Genomic DNA, 21,667 nt, shown 5'->3' with positions numbered 1-21,667 from the left:
TGCAGAGTTCTGGGAGACCTTTTCCTCTTTGCTGAACCTTTAAGGTATATTTTTCAAATATAACTTAAGGTATATTTTCTCCATGCACCTTGGAAATCCTGAGCTGAAGTGGGAATCAAACCGTAAGAATGGATATCTGGTGTGTTAATATCAAATCAAAATTTTCATATTTACCTGAGCTACAATGGGAACTAAACCATAAAAATGGATATCTGGGGTGTTAATAGCAAATCAAAATTTTCCAACTTCAATGGTTTGTAATAGGACTGAGAGTAACACAGAAGGACAATTAAAGGGAATAATGTGGGAAATATTGTGGCTGTTAAAAAGTGTGGCTCTGCCCTTATCCAAAGAGTTCTTTCAGCAATAGAACCAATTCCATTAGTTTCCTATGGGTATTTTTGGGGGGGAATTCTTCATTTGGATTTTTTGAATTCTCCATTTTGGAATTCTTCATTTGGATTTTTTTTTTTTTTTTTAGTTGAGCTGAAATTGTTGCTCTTCCAGTGGTGACACCAACAATGATTTCAGCCCTTTTTGTTCAAACTCCTCTACATTTTTAGTCAGTTCTGGCTGAAAAAAAACCAAGAGTTTCCAAAGCCCTCAGGATGAAGAGAAAGAGCCCAGCAAAGACACAATAGGAGTGAATATTATAAGCTTATTTTCTTTACAATGACATTGTCAACTGAAACATTATTTTGTAATGGGCATTATATGAATCAATCTGTTAAACAAATCTTGGTGTTTTAGGATGCATTCCAAAATTTGAAGTATTCTGCATACCTTTGGGATGTGCTGGCCAGCTTCTGGAGCCACTGAAATCCGGGACTTCCTACAAGTTCCTCACTTCAGAATGAGGTTGGATCTGAGTATTTCACTACAGGGAACTGGAAGCACCAGAAATCCCACAGGGAAACATTTCCCTTTTGGTAAATCAATCATGGCTTCCAGAGCAGAAGGCCCAGAAAGGCATCTAAACATTTCCACTTTAGTCTCAACTACTTTGTCCATCTTTTGAATTTTCTTCCTCTGTATCTGAACCACGAGCTGTTATTCAAAAATTGTGTCAAATCATCAATTCATAGAGCCTGAAACTTTTCCAAGAGAATAAAAAAGCAGTTTGTGGCCTCTGGGAGAGTAAATTCCAGGGTTAATTTATAACTAAAGCAAATGTATCTATAAAAAGAAGAAAAGCTCCATAAGAAATATGTTAACAAATGACAAGAAAAAAGAGGCTTGATAAAAGATATCAGGACTTGTTTGGCACCAGTGATTTTATGACTGAGGAATTCAATTATAGGTGTGTTGGGAGTAGCAAATCACAATCCTTTAAATTACTAATGGGAGACAAAGCTCTTTATCATGGCCTGAATGTGCTCACATGAAATGTTCAGTCCTGCCCTCTGTAAATAAACTTTTAGTGCCTGCACTGTGCATCTGCACCAGCCCTGTGTCACCCCCATAAAAAAGATACCCCAGTCTGTTGAGTCACTCCTCAAACACTGCTGCAGCAGGAATGATGTTATCCATGAGATTCCTTCCTGTAACATGGGCTGTTCAGCTGGCCCTTTTTCCTGCTGTAGTATTATTATTATTATTATTATTATTATTTTTCTGGAGTGGTGCTGGCTTTGTTGGCAGGAGAGCTCAGGCTGTGTGACCCCAGGGCTCCCAGCGATAGGCAGTGAGTGCTATCGGCGGGGATTTGTTTGCTCTCTTGTTGGACACGAGTGTCACAGAGCTCTAGGGCTGCTGATGCAGATAATGACTTTGGACTTGCCCAGGAGAGGCAGATTAGGCTGGGATCAATTGCAGATTAAGCCCTGCCTAGAGCCTGACACCATGGGAAGGCTGTCTGCTCCCTGCTGTGGGAGCAGTGAGCCCGTATCTCTTGTCAGCCCTGGAAGGAGGAAGGGCTGCTGCTGGAAATGCAAATTTCCCTGCTGGGGAGAGCCCCCTGCTCCAGCTGGGGCAGGGAAGTGCAGAGGGCTCCTCCTGGGCCTTCCAGGGCTGCAGACACGGAAACTCATAAAGGTGGCGGGGCTGGCTTGAGGCTCCTTTGAGTCTTTGTGGGGTTTTGTTGGTTTTGTCATTGCTATGACCTCCTAACCCTCCCTGTCTACTGGGCCACCCTTGCAGGAATGTTTTATGCCCACCCCAACCTATTAAGCCTGCCAGTTATACAAGAAGTAATAGTAGCAAAATAGTAAAAGTAACAAAAAGTAATTCACTTCATTTGATCATCGCTTCCTTTTCTTCTTTTGGCATCCCTATAGCTGACAAAAAATTGTTTGCCTAGCAAAGGTTCACTGCATAAAGCTTTCACCCTGAATATCCAAAAAGCAAAACATGTACTTCTTTTTGTGTTGACACTTCTTTTTAGTTCTCTCTTTATTGGACAATGGGTTTTAATTTTAGAGAGAAAATTATTCTCTCCTAAATAAGAGTTTATTAACAGTTGTTGGTTTTTACCATCTTGAGCATTTGAAAAATTTTAACATATAAGCAACATCATTCAACTTCTAGTTATTTAACTAATTGTCTTTGTTTGTTCCATTGGCATAGAGGCAGAAAGACTAAGAAGTGTTGGAGTACCCCTGTCTTAAACTATTAAAAATGTTTATTATACATAATATATAATAAGTATGTAACCACTGTGATTGCTAGCTGGTAATCAGCCCATAGCACTAATATTGAGAATTAACTTTACAACCTCCTGCTTTTAGATCAGGTTCATGAAATCCCAGGGAAGTGTGTGGATTTCTGAGCCAGAATCTCTGTTGTGAAGAGCAAAAAGCAGTTCTGTAGAGGTAGATATTCCTCACAGGAATAGGAATGTGTTCCACAAAGCCAGTGCTGCCCTGGTGCTCTGCATGCAAGCTCCCAGGCCTTAAAACTCACAGTTTACTCTCAGATGGCACTGAAAAAAAAAAAGAAAAAAAAATTTAAAAAAAAAGTGAAAGACTCAGGGAAATACCTTTGTTAAAATGCTGGGGTTTTTTGGTTAACTCCCTCTCAGCCTCCAGGAATGCACTGGATGTCTGTCAAGCCCACAGGGCTGTCCGTGCTGCAGGAGTGTATGAATTTGTCTCTATGCAGAGCTGCCATTGCTCTTTTCCTTATCTGTGAAGGAAACACAGCAACTCCCACTGGGGAAATTTCATCTTAACTTGATCTTAAAATAAAAAAATCAAGGGAAAGGTCATATCCTAATAAGCTGTGCAAATCTAAATTCCCAGGGAGCTTCAAAATGACATTGTATGACTAGGGCATTAACAATTTTCCAGCATGTATTTTTGAACTGCTTACAATAGTAGTTTTAACATCCCAGAACAAATAGTAAAAGCAAGACACAACTGGCAGGATCCAAGACGTGATTCACAGCACGTGGCCCATTGATAATCCAGGGGAGCTGACAAACACAGTGGGATTGGCAACTTTCTCTGCTTCCATTGAGATGGAGATCTCAGGAGGAAGCTTTTCATTGCTCACTCCATGTGTTCTTGTGATGGCAAGATCAATAGTTTGCACTTTTCCCTCCAATCTCAGATTTTGGAGCAGTGATTCCCTCAGGTTGGCTGAGGAAGGATGAGCTCTGTGGTACCTGCATGCTCTGGATGGAGATTTTGGGTTGTTCTGGTCAGATATTGAGCAGGAGGCCCAGTACTCCTGTTCAGAACAGATGCTGCCATTGCTGCCCTGCAAAAGGTAAATTAAGTGCACTGGTAGAAATTTTACAGCCAGGTTCAAAGGAGCCAGTGTTTGTCTGCGAACTATCTCGTCTGACTCAGTGGCCATACATAGAGAAAGCTGTAAAAAACAATCCATAGTTCTGAAGTGAACCAAGCCCAGTAGCAGATTACATCAGAAGCAGTTCAGAAATCAGAATTAGCCCAGTTTCTGGTTGTGTTAGTTCTGCACACCACGTCACAGAGGTTTCAGCAGCCCATCCCCTGTGTTGGGAAGGTGTGCTGTGAGCCCTACACTGCTTGGAGCCCAGTGAACACCTGTCTGCTTCACAAATACTCTGCTGCTTAGCCCAATTTGTGATGCTGTATTGACAGCAGAAAGGGAAGGGGAGAGACCAACCAGGCTCTGCACTCACAAGCCCTGGCAGTTTGGGTGGGTGGAATGGAATTAGATCATTGCTGTGTTTATTTCCATGCTGGTCATGTCCCTCTACAGCAGGCACATCACTGCTGGTGAGGAGTCACCAGAGTTGGTACAGAGTGCAGGGGTGAGGTTTAAAGCAGTTGTTCTCACTTTGTTAGCAAGGGAAGGAGGGCTGTGGGGAGCACTCAGCTGCTGGAGACCCCTTCTGATCTCGTGGACTGCAGCTGATCCCAAAGTTCCAGGGGCAGTTCTGCATCAGCAGAGTCTTACCCTGCCATCCAGTGCTCTGTTACACTCCCCCTCACTGGGTGGGATCCAGGTGTCCCTTCACAATTTGCTTCTTGGTGATATTCTCAATAGTATTTTAACATAATTCTTTTTAATTACAGCTGGATCATTAAAGAGATCAACCATTGGCATAGAGAAATTTGTAACTACTGAGCTTGGTTTGGCAACTAAAGAAAACTGAGAGCAGTAAAAAGTGCCAGGAGCTCACCCTCAGTCTGCATCAGAGCCACATGTTTGGCTGTTCACACGCCTGCTCCAGGGGTTACAGAAAGTCACAGAAATCACTTTTAGTTCCTCACACCAAACTTGCTTGCCTAGAAAAGGAATCTTCTAAAAAGAAAAATGGGGTTATGATCGTAATCTTTTGTTGCAAAGTTAACTCATGGCATTCTGGCCCAATTGAAGATAAATTGCTGATTTAAAAATAAACCAATCCAGTTACCAAATATTCCAGAGTCTGTGGGCAAAATTGCAGTGTGTGATTTGTGGTTTGTGTGTGAGAATGGCACATGTATTTAGATTAAAGAAATATACTTGCACATAATTATTCAAAACAGCACTTCTCAGGAAGTTAATTAATATATTTTTTCAGTAGAAAAAGAAAAAAGGCATGAAATTACCTATCAATGTTATCAATCATAGTAAATTGTAACTCTAGTTTTTAATTTTCTAGTTTCTAGAAACTCTACATTTTTGGCTTGAATTGTGGTATATCCTTATATTTAACACAATATGAAACTGAAGGATTTACTGTTAGCTGCCCTCTTAGGTTCCTTGCAGAAGAAATTCCTACAGCAATTTAAATATAGCAAAAACCAAGACGATGACAAGAACACATGACAGAGAAGGGAACTGAAATTTTCTCAATCTCTTTCTTCCCCTCTTTTTAATGCTGTTAAAATTTAACACAGCTGCTTTGCTGGTACCACTATTGTTAATGTTGCATAACCCTATAATTATTAATCTTTTTGAAACACTGTTCAAACTTGATTATACACTTTTCTCCTCAAGTGAAAGCAGCAAACGCTGTCAAAGACAAGATGGCAGCTGAGGTTTTTAATGACAGCAGGTGAGTTTCCATGGGCTGGGATCTCTGTGAGTTGTCATCTCAAATTCAGGGTTTCAGAGGGTTCCAAATCCATGGGAGCAGAGGTGGCTGGGGCACCCTGAGATTGCCACTCTCCCCACAACACTTCTGTGTAAAATACAAACTGCAGGGGCTTTGCTGCTCCACTCAAGCACTGGTAGATTCTTTCCAGCTGCAAACACATCTCCAAAAATGACTGGTTGGGAGCAGCTGTTAAAAATAGCAGAATTGTGAAATTGGCCAGAAATAGCTTTCTCCTGAGCTGCTCTCAGCCGCGGATCCTCCGCTTTCCGTCGGCGTCCTCGAGTGATGTCACTTGAGCTCTTGGACATCTCAAAAATAGCAAGGCCAGTTCCCATCTCCTTGAACAGTGACTGGGACAGTGGCAGGGGCCCTGGGGGTGGCACTTGCCACCTGCTGACTCTGTGGGTCAAGGATCACCAGTATTAAGAAGAATCACATCAAAACCATTTTTAGAATGTTTGGTTTAGTGCAGAGGCAAAGAACAGTAGCAAAAGCCGTGGAATTCTGTTTATTGGCAGACACAGATGTTTCATTTACTTACTTATTATAGATATTATTTTATATTCATTTATTTGTAAAGAAATATATTTATTTATATATATTTATTTTATTTATTTAAACACATATTTAAGCACATATTTAAACAAATATGTCCCTGCTTTGGGGATGAGGGACACTCACAGGAGTGCCAGGCAGCTCACGAGTATGGAATCATTTTCCACACCTTGGCAGGTGAAAATGTTCCTTCCTTCCTTCCTTCCTTCCTTCCTTCCTTCCTTCCTTCCTTCCTTCCTTCCTTCCTTCCTTCCTTCTTCCCATGGGGGTATTGGAAAAATTTTGCTTCCAAATAGACAGGTTGACAAAAGTAGGAATAAATCACATGAGACATATTCTTAGGATATTAATAACATAGAGGAAGAATTACCCAACAGAAAATAAGATCAAAGAAATTTTTTCCTTTTACTTTTCAGACATATTATAAAATCCAAACTATGCCAGATACTTTATTAGAAAATACAGCAGGTTTTTAAAACTGTAACTAAGTCAGGACTTTGTAGATTTTCCCATTAATGTATCATTATGCAGGTTATATTTAAGTTCTTTTTGAAGTGCATTAATGATTTTGAAATTAAGTAAAAGATGAAATCGTGTTCTTTCCCCACAAATATTTTGTCTTTTTTTATTGTAATAAAAGGGCTGCAGGGGGAATATTCATCTCTTAGTTCAGGTTCAGACAGCACTTCCCCATTGTGTTTTCAGTAAGTTCCTCCTGTGTTCTGAAGAGAATGGTGTCTTGAGGTTTTTTTCCCTTGAAAAGAAGGGGAAAGAATTCAATATTTGGAAAAGGATTCAATATTTCCATCAGTTCTGGGCTGTGTTGCAGGGAGTTTTTCTCAGAAAACTGTGAGGGAGGGTGGCAGGAGGATTCAGGTCCCTTCTTTCATTATCACCTCAAGTGAGCTGATAATCCCCTGTCTGAGCCATGGACTGTGGTACTTTCTTTTTGACTGGTAAAGGGGGTTGAGGAAAATTACATCACTGAAAATAATTTGATTTGCCCAATGTATAAAGTGGCATCCAGGACTACTTGGAGTTTGGTAGGGGAGCTGTTGGCTATAAACTTACAATATTAACCAATATTATAAATTAATACATTACAGTATTATAATATTAGTGATAATTATTTTGTTCAGAACTCAAAATGAAGCAGTTCTGTTCTGAGGCTTTCTGGAATCATTACTTCACAGAAATTCAGATTCTGGCTGCTGGATCTAAGGGTATTTGAAGGTTTTTTTTCCCTTTGCTCAGTAGTTGCTATAGTTTCAGGTACCAGTTTGCACAAAGCTTTTCTGAAGTATGTAAAACAGAAAAATCCTAATGAAATTCCTCTCTTTTTTGCTGAAAGTTAGAAATACAAAAGGAGGTGTGTTGGTGCTAATTCCCAGTTTTCATAGTGGATGCTTTAGCATTCTTTCTTCCAGTTTGCTATTATTTAGTCAAACACAGGCTTTAAAATTAGTATTTCTAATACCAATTCTCAATGCTTAATTTCCTTCTGAAATTCCCCACCTATTTTTTTTTCTGGAATAAAACACTGAGCACAACATTACTTAATATTGTATTTTATACTGACCCCCAAAAAAAAAAAAAAAAGGGGAAGATTCTCTTGAACCTTGTAGTCCAGCAGAAGACTCCCAAGTGAAAACTGTTCAAGGTAACTTAAATCTGGAGCAGAACTGCACATTAATTTCCTGGTGCTCATGTAATACTCCTCAGAGTGTTGCAATTGCAGTTAGAGCAGCTCACCCTCCCTGTGCCCCGAGCCCACACTCCCAGCCTGAAGCCACCTTGACTTCAGGAGAGCCTGGAAAAATTACAGCTCGGAAAGAGAGAGCACACGGGAGGCAAAGAACATCGATCTCAACCTGTGATAAGCATCCAGCACTATTGAGAGCAATCACTCTTGAATCACATGTGAAAACATGTCAACATGCTTCAGCTGGGAAATTTTTGGAGGGTCAAAAGTACAGGAGTCAGGTGACAAGGGATTGCTCTGGTGCTGGAAAGTGGCTGAGCAGGTTGGATGCTTTGCAGTTTGTACAGTTGAGAAGGTTAATTTTATTTTTTTTGCTAATTTAAAAGATGAAAGGGATCCATTTGTGCAACAGATGATAGGTGTGCAAAACTTCATGTGTGTTTATTATTACATTATTTAATTGTAATGAATTATTACATTATTTATCATGTGTATTTATTATTACATTATTTAACCCTACTCAGGGTAGCGTAGAAAGCCTGCTGTTGGATATAGTCAATTTTAGGGGTCCTTTTTAGTTTATCTTGTCAGAATAATGTTGGGATGTCACCTCTGCTTCCCTTCCAAGCTTAGGAAAGTGTGCTTGAAGAATTTGAGCCCCTAATGAAAATACCCTTCAATAACTGTGTGTAAAAACCAAAATCTGATGATCCCAAATAAATTAAAAATAAACCAATCCAGTTATCAAATATCCCAGAGTCTGTGGGCAAAATTGCAGTGTATGATTTGTGATTTGTGTGTGAGATGATGAATTTGGAGACAGCTAAAAGAAGAATGGTGAACGCTCAGCCCTCTTTGGTGCTATTTATCTGCTTTCTCAGGATTTGGTGTGTTGGAATTATCTTTGCCATCCCAGGGCTGCAGAGGCACGCAGAGCATTATTTTACACTGGATGTACAGAAATTCTCTAGAATTCTATAGAGGGAAGTGTATTTGCTGTTTCTCTGAGCTCCCTGTATTTAATGCAGAAATGCTCAGCATGTTTACGTTCATGAATGAGTTTTGCAACATGGTTCTTTTTCACTTTTACAACTTGGTGATTGTCCAACAGATTAAATATGTTGCCAAAACCCAGCACTCAGTCAAATCATGTGGGCCCTCCCTCCAGTCTTGCTGTATTCAAATATATTTTGCATTTTTAGTGTTGGGAAGATGAGAATGTGATGGAAACGACTCATCCCAATCAGAGAGATGCATTTTTAGGGATTATTTGCAGTGTGTTTGACTTCCAGGAAAAACTTTAAAAGTGGGATTTAATTCAAGGAATGAGTTTAAATTCATGTGGCAGTTTTTTCCTCCTCCTCCTCCTCCTCCTCCTCCTCCTCCACCTCCTCGTCCTCCTCCTCTTCCTGTGGGAGTATTCAGTATTCTGCCATGGCAGGGAACTGCATTTAGGATATTAATGAGTGTATTTCACCCCAGTCCAGTTGTGTGCCTTATTAGCTCATCTCTTGGAAACAATACTGGAGTTTACTGTCTTGTGAACATTAAAAAGCACTGACATGACAGAGTCTGAGGAGAGAAAATAATCCCAGGCTTCTTCCCAACAGAATTCTGCATCCCTAAATTCCCTATTTCTACAACACGGATTGAGAAAACTTGATGTGGTTAGTTCAGTATTAAAATTACAAAAATTCTTCAGGGTTAGTATTAAATTCATCACAACTACATTGTTTTAAAAGAAGAAGATTAACTGGATATGGTGTACATAACCTTTACTATGAAAGTTATTAACGTTTCAAAAACAAATGCAAACTTTGTGTTCTGAATTCCATAATGGACTACAACCATTTAAAATTCCATGCTAAATTGATACCTCAGCTGTTAATTATTGGCCAAGCACCATTTCCAGAGAATGGAGTCTATTATTAATTTATTAAACTGCATTAAGAGACACGTTGATAATGCCCTAAATGAAACCAGATAAGCAGTGGAGCAGCAGATTGTCCTGTCAATAGCTGTGGCGCTCACACAGGTTTGTGCTCTGCCACACCACCTGAAATCCTGGAAAATCACATTGTCATACAACACACCATGTGTGAGCACAGGACACACTCCATGGATGTTTTTGTGCTGCTTTTGAAGGTTTCAGACCGAGCTGCTCCCTACTGAAACATCAGCAGGCTGCTGGCTGACAGTGCCACTGGGACTCTGTGGTGCTGGGAGTTTGTTTTATCAACTCTGGGCACAGCCTTGCCACTGGAGCAGTCGTTTTACACAGGAAATGGAGCATTTTATGAACCCTTAATTTCTTATGAATGTGTGTTACAACACACATTGATTTATCTGTGGGTAGGAGATGTAATTTAACCATGTATCTCGGCCAAAGTCCTTTCTTAGCCAAAAATGTGGTTTTAAAAGAGTTTAACTCTAGGCAGGTGTTTGGATGCCATTAGCACCAATGCAATATTCAAAATGAGCCTTTTGCTCAATTTTGAGCCAAATACTGAATTTCTGTCAAAGCTGGAAAACTTTCTGTTGAGTTCAAAGCACATTTGACTTTTGAAAGCACAGTCACAACTCGTGCAGATGAACCTTCTGGATGGGTCACTTGCTCTTAAAATACTTTTAACGTCAAATATGATATTTTGGAATTCTATTAATTCCTTGTAGTTGGTAAAACTTTTGCTAGAGCCAGCAATACGAAGCCTGCCCAGTAGAAATAAATGCCAATTATTAAAGTATGTCGAGCCTTGGAGCCAAGCACAGGCCTGAGAATGTTAACACTCTTATCAATTGAATTGTGTGCTGCTGTTCCAGCTGACAAGGCCCTGCTATCTTGTGTCCCACACGGCATTTTTGGGGATATTTTAGAATCAATGACTTCCTTCAGCCTGGGGAGGCACCTCCAGGGCTGGAGCAGACCTTGCCTCAGCTGCTTGCCAAAGGGGGCAAAGGGCTCTCCCGAGAAGTCAGCCCTTGCTGATTACAAAACCCAAAGTGATTCATTGCCTGTCTATCAGGATCCTATTTTAAATCACAATGATTCATAGAGAGCAACACCCACATTTTATATAATGAGGCACTTTTACAATACTGCCAGCGCAAGGCAGGGACGTGCTGCTTGTTCCTGCTTTCCTCCAATCCCTCAAAACCAACAGGAGCCACATTTCACTTCTGCTGAGGCACATTCCAGATGCCAATTTATGGTCTTTGCCCCTCAGAATCCTACAGAGGTTTATTCTGACTTTATTTTACCAACCAGATAATACCTTATTTTTTGGATATTTATGCTCCTGGTAGTGTATTTTTTATTTTTTTCCCCAAAGAAAATAAATAATCATCTCTATTTTGAAGAGTGGGAGAGATTTTGAAGACATTTTCAAACAAAAGGCATTGGAAGAGAAGCCTTTCTTCAGAATCACACATGGTGTCTCACAAAGCATGACTGGAACTAGGAAAGTGCAGTTTCTCTGCTCAGGGATTTCTAAGAACAGTTGGAGGATCCTTTCCCACAGACTTTGAATCTGATTTAACAGAAACCATCTCCTCATCTCCCTGTTCTGCCAGTGCTGTGACTGCAGTAGAGAATTTTGTTTCTCTTGTCACATTTTAGCACCAGGAGACCAACTCTGTCACTTCCAGAAATTTGTAAAGTTCTCTCTATGATTTTGAAGTGTTTTTCCTGTTAAATCTGACCTGCCTACGTGAGTTTTCAGATCCATAAATCACAATTTCTTATACAGAAATTTCTCATTGTCCAATATTCTCAATTTCTATTGAGGCTCCTTGAGCACAGCCTTGCAATCAGTTTCTTTCATACCCTGGAATAACCTGAAGTTTTGTGGCTCTCTATCCAGTATCAGAATGCAACAAACCCTACATTAACAAACTAAAATAGGATGGGAGAATTTGTAGCATATCTGAGTAGCCTGTGGCATTGTTGAACTTGCTTCTCATTTGCAATTATATTTACAAGGGTTTGTGTTGCTGCAAGGGTATAAAATGCTGCTATTCCAAGTAACCCAGGCCATTTTGTGTGAATTCCGTGGAATAGAAAATTTATTTAACACTAAACAGCTCTATTATTCCCTGAATGGGCTTTTCTTCCTTGTTCCCATTAAAAACTGCCTCTTAAACATTGTGGTAAATTTTATGGACTATGCTTTTAGTGAGCACAGCTTGTAGTTATAATTCAGCTATAGGAATAAAATACATTTCCCACTGATTTATGAGTTGCTTTCTTTTGGCCTTTCCAAGTGTTTGGATTTATACAGTTTCTCCTGGTGTTTTACTGTGCAGCCTTGCTGAGAGGATGAATGGATTACCTCCCCTTTTACCTTTTATTTGCCTTTTTGAAGGATGTGGCTGCCACAAGGCTCTGCAGCCCTTGAACCACTGGGATTTCTGAGGCACCCAGCACTGGTCACACTGGGAGATGGGGCAGCAATGAGCATCCTCAGCAGAGTTTGTGTTTTCTGAGCCTCCCAGCACTGGTCAGATGGAGATGGGGCAGAACTGAGCATCCCCAGCCGTGTTTTTGTTTGTTTATTTTCTGGACCATTCAGCACTGGTCAGACTGGGAGATGGGGCAGAATTGAGCATCCCCAGAAGTGTTTGTTTGTTTTCTGAGGCACCCAGTCCTAGTCAGAGGGTAGATGGGCATCAATTAGCATCCCCAGCAGTGTTTGGTTTTTTTCCTGGACCATCCAGCACTGGTCAGATGGGAGATGGGGCAGCAATGAGCATCCCCAGCAGTGATTGCAGGTGTTTCTGGGTTTGCTGGCACACCTTGAGCATTCCTCTCAGCCCCAGGTCGCTGCTTTTCCTTTTGCTCTCAGAGTTTGGGCCCTGTGCTGGTTCTGCAGGTTGGACAGTGGGTGGGAGAGGAGCCTTTCTTTCCTCAGCTCCTGCCCCTCCTACTCAGTGATTAACCCTTGAGGTGTGCCCTGGGCTGCCAAAGCTCCAGAACCCTCCTCTGGTTTTATTGATTACAAACACAGAGTGTTTATTCCCTTCTTTCCAAAGTGTATTCTCTTTGTGGCTTCTTTTGGGGATTTTCTGGTGGGCATGTCAATTTTTGGGGGCCATTTTTAGATGGCTTCAGAGCTGGACCTGAGGAATGGAGAGGAAAATGTCGTAACTTGTCTTGTGCTTGGAGTCAGCAGTGCTTTTAAAATCATCTATGTCAAAAAATGCCATTACTGGTCATTTGTGAACTCATTTTTTCAGTAAGTTACTTTTTATTATGAAGCTGTTTTGACACCCAACATTTGCTAGAGACGCTGGTATTTTCTTTGTTTTCACAGCTAAATTAAGGTGCAGGGAACATTCATTTGCAGTACTTTCATTGAAACAAACCCATAAAAATTTACTTCTTCTGTCCCACAGTGAGGTCAGTTTTCATTCCTGTGAGAGTTTTTGATAAATTCATGCTTGAAAAGGAAATTCCCAGGTCTGGTGAGGCAGTGGTGCCCCAGGAGTGTGCCTGGCTCCGGGCTGGGTGCAGGGGGCAACACTGTGGCTTCAATAACCCCTTGAATTTACAATCAAAAATTTAACAGCACTTATCCTCTCAGTAGCCTGGACCCTTTTCCCACATCCATACTGGTTTCTAATGTGTGATTTCTTTGGGAAATTACTGCTTTGGATAACTATTTTAATCCTATCAATATTACTGTTCAGGGTGTTTGTTCATCATCACATCATTGAAACATTTTTTGTTTCATTCTAAGAATATTTTGAGTGCGTGCATGGATAAAAACCCCCAAAAAAATCTTTTAAACAATAAAAATTCTATAGTGGGTTTTTTAAAGCAAGGCTTTCTAGGTTTCGTGGGTTTTTTTCCATTCCTTTGCTTTTCCTGCTGCAGTTGGCAAAGCACTGATTTTGTCAAACTCAGAACTGGGGGCATCAGCCGCCGAGGCTCTTTCTCCACCCTTTTTGTGCTTGTTTGTTTGTTTAGGAGCATCACTGGCTGTGCCAGCAGAGTTCTTGGAAAGAGGTTTTTTTTTAGTTACGTTGTGCTCCCTCTGCTGACTCTGCAGCAACAGGACACGGAGAGGTTCGGGTCCTGTGCCGGGAAACGGGGGAAAATCGGGAATCTGCCGGCCGGGAATGTGTGAAACAGCAATGGGCAACAGCTTTGAGTCATTGTTTGGGACACAAAAAAATTCACAGAGTTTGGTAAATCCAAAACAAAATTATCTGTTTGATACAAACGTTGTCTATTAGATACAGTTCATTATAGTGGCAGTTGCTATTAGTGAAAAATACATCATTTTTGTTATTGAGGAAGGTGTGGACTAAAGATTTAAAGCTTAGGGCTCCACTGGCATAAACAGGAATATTCAAAATCCGTGGAGTAATCCCACAGCTGCTGAAGAGGAGAGATGTTTTATGGACAGCACAGAGAATGGAGGGTAGGGAGGGAAGGTAATGTTCTCTCACTGGAAAAGCAGAGAACTGAGGCAAGAATCTGAGGGGTTTGGGGCAGGAAAAATCAAATGCAGTAAGATGGGATTTTCTCTCAATAACCTGAAGTTCACAGTCCCTCACATCTGGGAGCTGAGGGCAGCACTGATCAAAGGCAGAATTGAGCTGCTCCAGCATTGCCACACAGAATTTCTGTGTCAGAGGCAACGAGAGGACTCAGTTATTGGGAGGGGAATGCAGGGGGGTATCACAAGACTGTCTGCTCCCTTTTCAGAGCCCTTCTCCTCTGAGACATCAGCTCAGGTCTTTAACTCAGTGCCTGTGGTGCCATCACTGAGGGGAGATGTGGTTTTGCAAGGCACATATAAAATGTGTTGTTATTCTTCCAAATAGATCAATAAATTGGATCTATGGGGTATCAAGCTGCCCCTTCACCATCTCTAAATCTTTCCTAAAAGCTGAGGAGGACTGTGTGATCTTAACCAACTTTTGTAGAGATTATTTCACAGAGGGTCTGAGCTGCCTTAATTAAATTAATTGGGAAAAGTCCCATTAAGCTCTGCCGGACTTGGGTATGAGTTTACTTGACAAACTCTGACACATTTATACATGAGAGGAAATCCAATCTATTCCAGGAAATTTGTCTTCATTAAGAAAAACCCACAGATTTTGAAAAACCCATGATTTTGAAGTGTTTTTCCTTTTAAATCTGACCTACCAGCCTGTGAGTATTTCAGATCCATAAATCAGTATTTATATAGAAATAGCATTATTTATTTCATGTATCAATTTGTCCATATTTATTCCCGTCCATGTCATGCCATTATACCTAGCTTGATTTTAATAATGTTTCAGAGCTGAGAGGCTTCACCTATTTATTTTTGTCTTTTTATTTTCTGTAACTCCCGTCAGTTGGGATGTTCTGGTTGCTTCATTAAATACCTGTAGGGCCATATTTTGGTAGTTTTGTCTGGAAAGAGCGTGTCTAGAATGCAGCACAACAGGCCCTTCAGGTTACCTGAGCACAGGTAGTGTTTATGGTAAGGAGCAGCTCGTGATCCAGGATGTTTTTCATACCATGGCAATCTCCTCCGTTCGATTTTATGTTCTCCTAGCAGGAGAAATGCAGGGAATAACTGTCTGAGGAGCTGGAGAGCAGATCAATCAGGGGATGAGGTGATGGTGAGACGAGATTTCTGCCTATCAGCAGCAGAATGACCGGGGCTGGCTGTGCCAGGTGAGCTCAGTGCCTCTGGTTCCCTGCACATGACCCTGAGCAGCTCCACAGGAATTACACAGGGTGAAGGCACTCAGCAAGCTCCATGTCTCAGAATTAAATGTTATCTCAGCAGCATTATCTCTTTCACTCCTGCTCTTTTGGAGGATTTCATGTCCAAGCTCCTCCATCTGACTTCCCAAATAACATCTCTGCTGCTGTTCTGCATGGCCTCTTGCTGGCTGAGAAGGGTTTTTGTACATGAAAATCTTCTAAACCAGAGAAATACTTACACATCTATTACCTGGATGTCACACAGGCAGCTGTGAGTTATAAAAACATTCTCTAATCTGTTCGTTGGACTTGTCCATTGGATTTTTAATCTTGGTTGTTGATTTTTGGGTCTTTTAAAGCCATGAGAAGACTAGAATTAGTTGATTTTCTCTTTTCCAGAGGGAAATGTTGTCATTCCTCTTTCATAGGGAGGAAAAAAGACAAACTACACAGCAAAAATCAAGTAAAGCTACATGCAAAATAGAAGTGTTTGTAAAACAACCATTAAACATAGGAACAGCCTTCACATTTGGGTTTTCAATAATGCAAGAATAAAAACAGCATGGAAGATGTTTCCTTCATTTGAGTATCTCTAATATAAATTCATCTGAAAATTGAAATTCATTGTTTACTTTGTCATGGAAAATTTTGTTAAATTGAACAAGATACCCATAATTTGCTAAAATCATATGTGAAGATTGGAACTTTAAAACTGTAGCAAGATGCTTTGTGTTTTATACCCAAAACTTGAGCAAACCTGGAAGTGTCCATCATTCAGAAATGCTTGTGAACAATATTACTGTGGGATCTTGAGAGTCACGGATGTTAACCTCTGGAAGGGGTGGAGTTTACAGGCTTTTGACTAAAGATTTGTAAATGGCTGCTGGCTCCAGATTTTATTACCTTGCAGCAGAAAGAGGAGTAGGATAAAGCAGAATTACTCAGTAGCTGATAGGTGCAGCCACAATTCCCTGGTTTTCTCTTCAGGGTGATCTTGGCATTTGTGTTCTCAGCATACAGAGCATGTGTGTGATTTGGACAGACACAGAGATAAAAACAACTGGCAGGGGGAAAACATGAAACCAAATCCCTTCTATTCAGTGATGCTTCAACAACAGATTACTCATTAATTATTTAATTTTATTTTGTTCCTTCTAAAACATAACAAAAATCTAAACCATCACACTTTTAGGCTAGAGATACTTTTACCACAAAAACCACTCTGGCATTTTTTGGTGGACTTTGCTGAAATGATTTGGCTGTGCTGACTGGGAAGTGAGATTTCTGATAAGGAATTACTACAAGCCCTTAGATTTTGGAGCTTGTGAGTGCCAAGCCAGACCTCTGGACTCACCTGCTTATCTGAGTTTGTCTAAGCTGTGAGATATCTATGCCCAGGGAAATTCCTGCACTCTCTGGGTTGTAATGATGCAGGAGTGTCACAGAATTACTCATGTTACACATCATAGACTTCTCCAGAACATCCCAACCATGGGCTGAGTGAATTGAAACCCAGCTCAGCTCTAAATTGCTGTTCAGCCCACAGGGGTTTGAAACTGGAGCTTTTTAACTTGAAAAGACAAAGTGCTGAGGTCTCCAGGTTGTGAGGATGTTTTTCAGATGTTTGATGGAGAGTGCGGTAAAACTGTTTATTTTTCAGTGGGATCAGGGGCAGGCAATGGTGTTCACCTCTCCTCAGAGAGTGGCCCCAGCTCGTCCTTGCCTTTCAGCAGGTGCTGAACCTCTCCAGGAGCTGCCTCAGAGCAGGGAGGTGTCTGTGCAGGGACAGCTGTGCCTGTGAGTCCTCCTGCCTTTTGAGGATTTGATTTCCTGCAGTTATTCCTTGGCCACACAGCAACCTGGGAATTCCTGGGATGAACCTGGGCTGTGCCTGTAGCCATCCTTCACCCTTGAGGTAGAGCTCCAGCACAAAGTAATAACCCCTGGTGTCTCTTGTCTAAAGGAATACAAACCAATTTAAAATGTCTCTTGGTTTCTGTATTTTTTCAAGATGAGTCTGGCCATTACAAGAAATGGGCTCCTAAGAAGGAGTCTGTCCTCGTTTATTGTTTCATTGGGAAATGTTTTGGGAAGACATTTCCCAGTGTTCATGGCCAGGGATTTCACTTTGTGCTCACAGATAAAGTCATCAAATTAGAGAATCTCCTGAGCTGAAGGGACCCCCAAGGACCATCCAGTGCAGCTCCTGGTCCTGCCCAGCCACCCCAACAATCCCACCCTGGGCAGCCCTGGGGGCTCCTGGAGCTCTGGCAGCCTTGGGAATGCCACCATTCCCTGGGGAGCGTGGGCAGAGCTCGTGGTTTGAGCCCTGCACTTGAAACTTCACCATTTGGGAGATAACACCCAACACCAAGGTACCCTGACAAGCTGCCATGGATTTTCCCAAGGGATTTGTGGCAATTTTACATCCTGTTGTTTCCCTCCTTTCATTAAGGATAACATCCCTGATATCCCATCCAGTGGGACTGGGGGTGGCTGGGATGCAGCAGCCTCTCTCTGCTCCCTCTGCAGTGAGCATCTCTCCTCTCAAATTTAAGAATTTAGAAGATCCTTTATCAAGGTCAAGGCAGAACAACTGCAGGGTTGTGCTGGGAGTCCTAAAAGTGGAGGAATGCTGGTGCCATTGTGAGGGAAGGCAAAGTGCCAGCATCTCTGGGCACTGGCATTCAGCAGAGCTGATGGGGAGGGCAGGCACAGCCTCACTTACCTGTCAGGAACAGGTGAGCTCCAAACCCCAGAGCACCCCTGTTCCAGTAGCTTTATTTTGCAACAGCATTCTGGCTGTGTGACAGAGTAGTTTTGATTCCAAGCAGATCAAATCAAAGTTTCTGTTATCTGGAGGTTAAAGGCCACTCACTTGATTGGGTTTAAAGTCCAAATTAAACAACCAAAGTGACCAAGTTATTTTAGTTCTGAAACATCTCTGCTATTTTTAGGGTAGAATGTTCTTTTTATAAATAGTGGAAAATTAAACACAGACACTGGTTATAAAATAGCCTTTGCACTTGCTGTAACTTACAGACTTTTTCATAGTTGAAATCTGTCTAAATCAAGGATTTTGGTTCACTTGCTGTAACTTACAAACTTTTTCATAGTTGAAATCTGTCTAAATCAAAGATTTTGGTTCACTTGCTGTTATTTATAAACTTTTTCATAGTTGAAGTATATCTGAATAAAGGATTTTGGTTCAGCTATTTCTCAAAAGAGGACTTGGAAAAACATTTCATATCTCAATCTAAATTCACTCAACTTGCAGAAGATTTTTGCAGATAGAAGTTGTTATTTGTTTTCTGCTTTCAAGGTTTGCATAAATATATATGGAATTTGAAAAGTCATAATTTACATTTCCTTGATCCTTGGGTTCAAGACTGGGATTAAACTTTTGGCAAACTCGAATGAGCACAGTTTTCAAATATTTCTGGTTATTTGGAGGAAAACCACCACTATTTAATACCAGCTACTTTGGGGTTTTTTTCTTAATATAAAAACCCTTGAGATTTTCAGGCACTTGAGAAGAATGGTTCTTAGAATTTGCAAAAATGAGAATTATTTGTGGAAGACTTCTAATTTTATTGATATGAATGCTATGGAGAGATGCAGTTAAAGTTTTCATCTCAAGCCTGTGAATGTGGGACACTTGGAGCTCAGCTTGGGGCTGAACAGACTGGAGATAAACATCCTAAAATGTCATTTTCTTCTTGATGTTTGCAGGGCTTACAATGGTTGACACAGAGATGCCGTTTTGGCCCCTGAATTTTGGAATCAGCCCCGTGGATCTGTCAGCCATGGATGATCACACACATTCCTTTGACATCAAGCCCTTCACCACCGTTGACTTCTCCAGCATTTCCTCCCCTCACTATGAAGATCTCCCCCTTGCCAGAGCTGACCAGTCAGGCCTGGATTACAAATATGATATCAAGCTCCAGGATTGCCAAAGTAAGCTCTGCCTTTTTTTGAAGTGTTTCCCTCGTGTCCGTGTTTCCTTCATTCCCTGGAGCGTGTGCTAGCAGCAAAGGGATTAGGAATTCAGATCTCCTTTGTCAGCAGAGATGTTCTTGAGGGCAGAGAGAAAAGGGAAAATGCTCATAGCAGACCTTCACCCTGCCAGAGCAGCAGCTGGAGCTTAGCAGAGGTACCATAAAGGATCCAAAATGACATTTTAGTAGACACATGAACCCCTCTGTTGTCTCCTACTCCTGCACCTCGTGTGCAGCTTTTCCTTTGAACTCAGTGCACCCAGTGCAGAATAAACTCCCTGAATGTTGCAGAATACCCAGCATACAGAGCATAATCTGAATTATTAATATGTGCAGAAAGGGATGGAGTAGAAATATTGGCTACATCTGAGGCACAGCCTTGTTCCAGCTCCCTCACAGCTCCTGGATGATTTACCTGCTGTGAAACATGCTGCTCTTCCACAATTTACACTGAAAAATCACATTCAATCGTCCTTTTAAGAAAGGAAGTGACCTATTCCTGAATAAATTGTCACTGCATTCCTGCTCAGAGTAGGAATGTGAGGGTGCTGTGCCTGGAACTCTTTTGAGGATCCACTTCTGCTTAGATCTGACCTCACTTTTATTTGTAGTCATCTGTACAAGAACTCTTTCAGGGGATTCTTGCTGGGGAAATCGTGGTGTTTCATTTGGGTGGTACAGTGAAGCAGGAGCTGTGTGTCTCTGCACTACTGCTATAATAAATGAATGGACATGTTCCACCAGTCATTTCTTTTTCTTTTGTTTAATTAGAAGTTTTCATAACACTTTAATGCCAAGTACTTTTAAGGAGTGCAGCAGAGTTTAGATGGCATAAATTCTCCTCATCTTTACTTAGATAATTTCTTTTCAGTTTATATAAGAATAAAGCTTTCTATTTTGTTAAGTATAGCCAATCAGGAAAAATAAAAATATTCACCTTCTGTTACATCACCCCTGATGTAATGTAACTTTCAAAGCTCACAGCTCTCTTCTATAACCAGTGATGATTGATTTAAAGACATCATATTTACTTGTTTGAGACCATTCAATATTAGAAATTGCTCTCTTCATTACAAAGTTTCAGAAGAGAAAATTTATCTCTAAACTGTAACCGAAGTTGAACAGTTTTCCCCAGGAGAGAGCTAAATTTCTGGAAATATCTGATATTATTTTATTTTATACATATATATGAATGATCTATTATTAGATATTTATTGAATAATATAATAATATACTATATAGTATATATACTATATAATATATTATTATAATAGTATTATATAATATACTATATTATATAACATACATGATTATATTATAATACAATATTATATATATTATATAACAATATATTGTTATAATAATATTATATAGTATACAGTATATTATTATATATGGTATAATATACTATACATAATAATTTCCTGTATATTATATAATATTATTTTATAATATTATATATTATTATTGAATAATATATTGTTGAATATACAGCTCTATTAGACACTTGACTATGTTTTAAACTAGATTAGACACTCCAGCCCATCTCCCTGTAGGAGTTTTCAACACCTTGAAGGAATAAACCAGGTGGAGACTGAGTAAAGCCTGAATTCTCCATACATTAATTTTTAGTATCCATCTTGAAACCATTGCACACTCCAGAGCTGAAAGCTGGATCTGTAATCCCCTTTGTCCAGCAGAACCTGCCCCTTCCAACTTTTGCAGCCTCTGCAGTGCATCTCCAGCTCCTCCTGCAGCCCCGCTCTGCTGCTGGTTTTGCTTTGGAGCAGACCCGGCCATCCCAGCCCAGCACCCCTGGGATGTTTTGTGCTTATTCCTCGCTGCTTCTGGTGCCTCAGGTTTCGGCTTTTATATTTTCAGACTCTGTGCTGCTTTAGTGTGTGGGTCTGGGCTTCGTATTATGGGATGGTGAGCTCTGTGCACAGAGCAGGGAGACAAAACAATTCCTGCTCCAGCTGGGGACCAAGGACAAATGATCCAAATCTCAGCCCAAGAGCACAAACACTGTGGGCTGGAGAGAGAAAAACAAGCAGGGTGGGACTGCAGGGGCTAAAGCTGGAATGGGACAATGAACTGCAAGGTGCAAATGGAGCAGAACTGATCCCAGTGACAGACCCCGTGCCCGGCCGTGCATTTTGGGGCCATTTTGGTTCATCTTGGGTGCAACCCTG

The 21,667-nt window shown here is 40.8% G+C and overlaps 1 protein-coding gene across 1 annotated transcript in view; it reads left to right on the top strand.

The window, feature by feature from the left end:
* PPARG (peroxisome proliferator activated receptor gamma) overlaps positions 1-21,667 on the top strand; it is a 53,776-nt gene that overhangs the window by 13,125 nt on the left and 18,984 nt on the right. Inside the window, exon 2 of the mRNA XM_030956643.1 lies at positions 19,207-19,434. Coding sequence (XP_030812503.1) covers positions 19,215-19,434 — 220 coding nt within the window. The 5' untranslated portion in view covers positions 19,207-19,214. The remainder of the gene's footprint in view (positions 1-19,206; positions 19,435-21,667) is intronic.

This window comes from Camarhynchus parvulus, chromosome 12, assembly GCF_901933205.1.
Source record: "Camarhynchus parvulus chromosome 12, STF_HiC, whole genome shotgun sequence".
NCBI classification, from domain to species: domain Eukaryota; kingdom Metazoa; phylum Chordata; class Aves; order Passeriformes; family Thraupidae; genus Camarhynchus; species Camarhynchus parvulus.
This window is presented reverse-complemented; position numbering and strand designations above follow the sequence as displayed.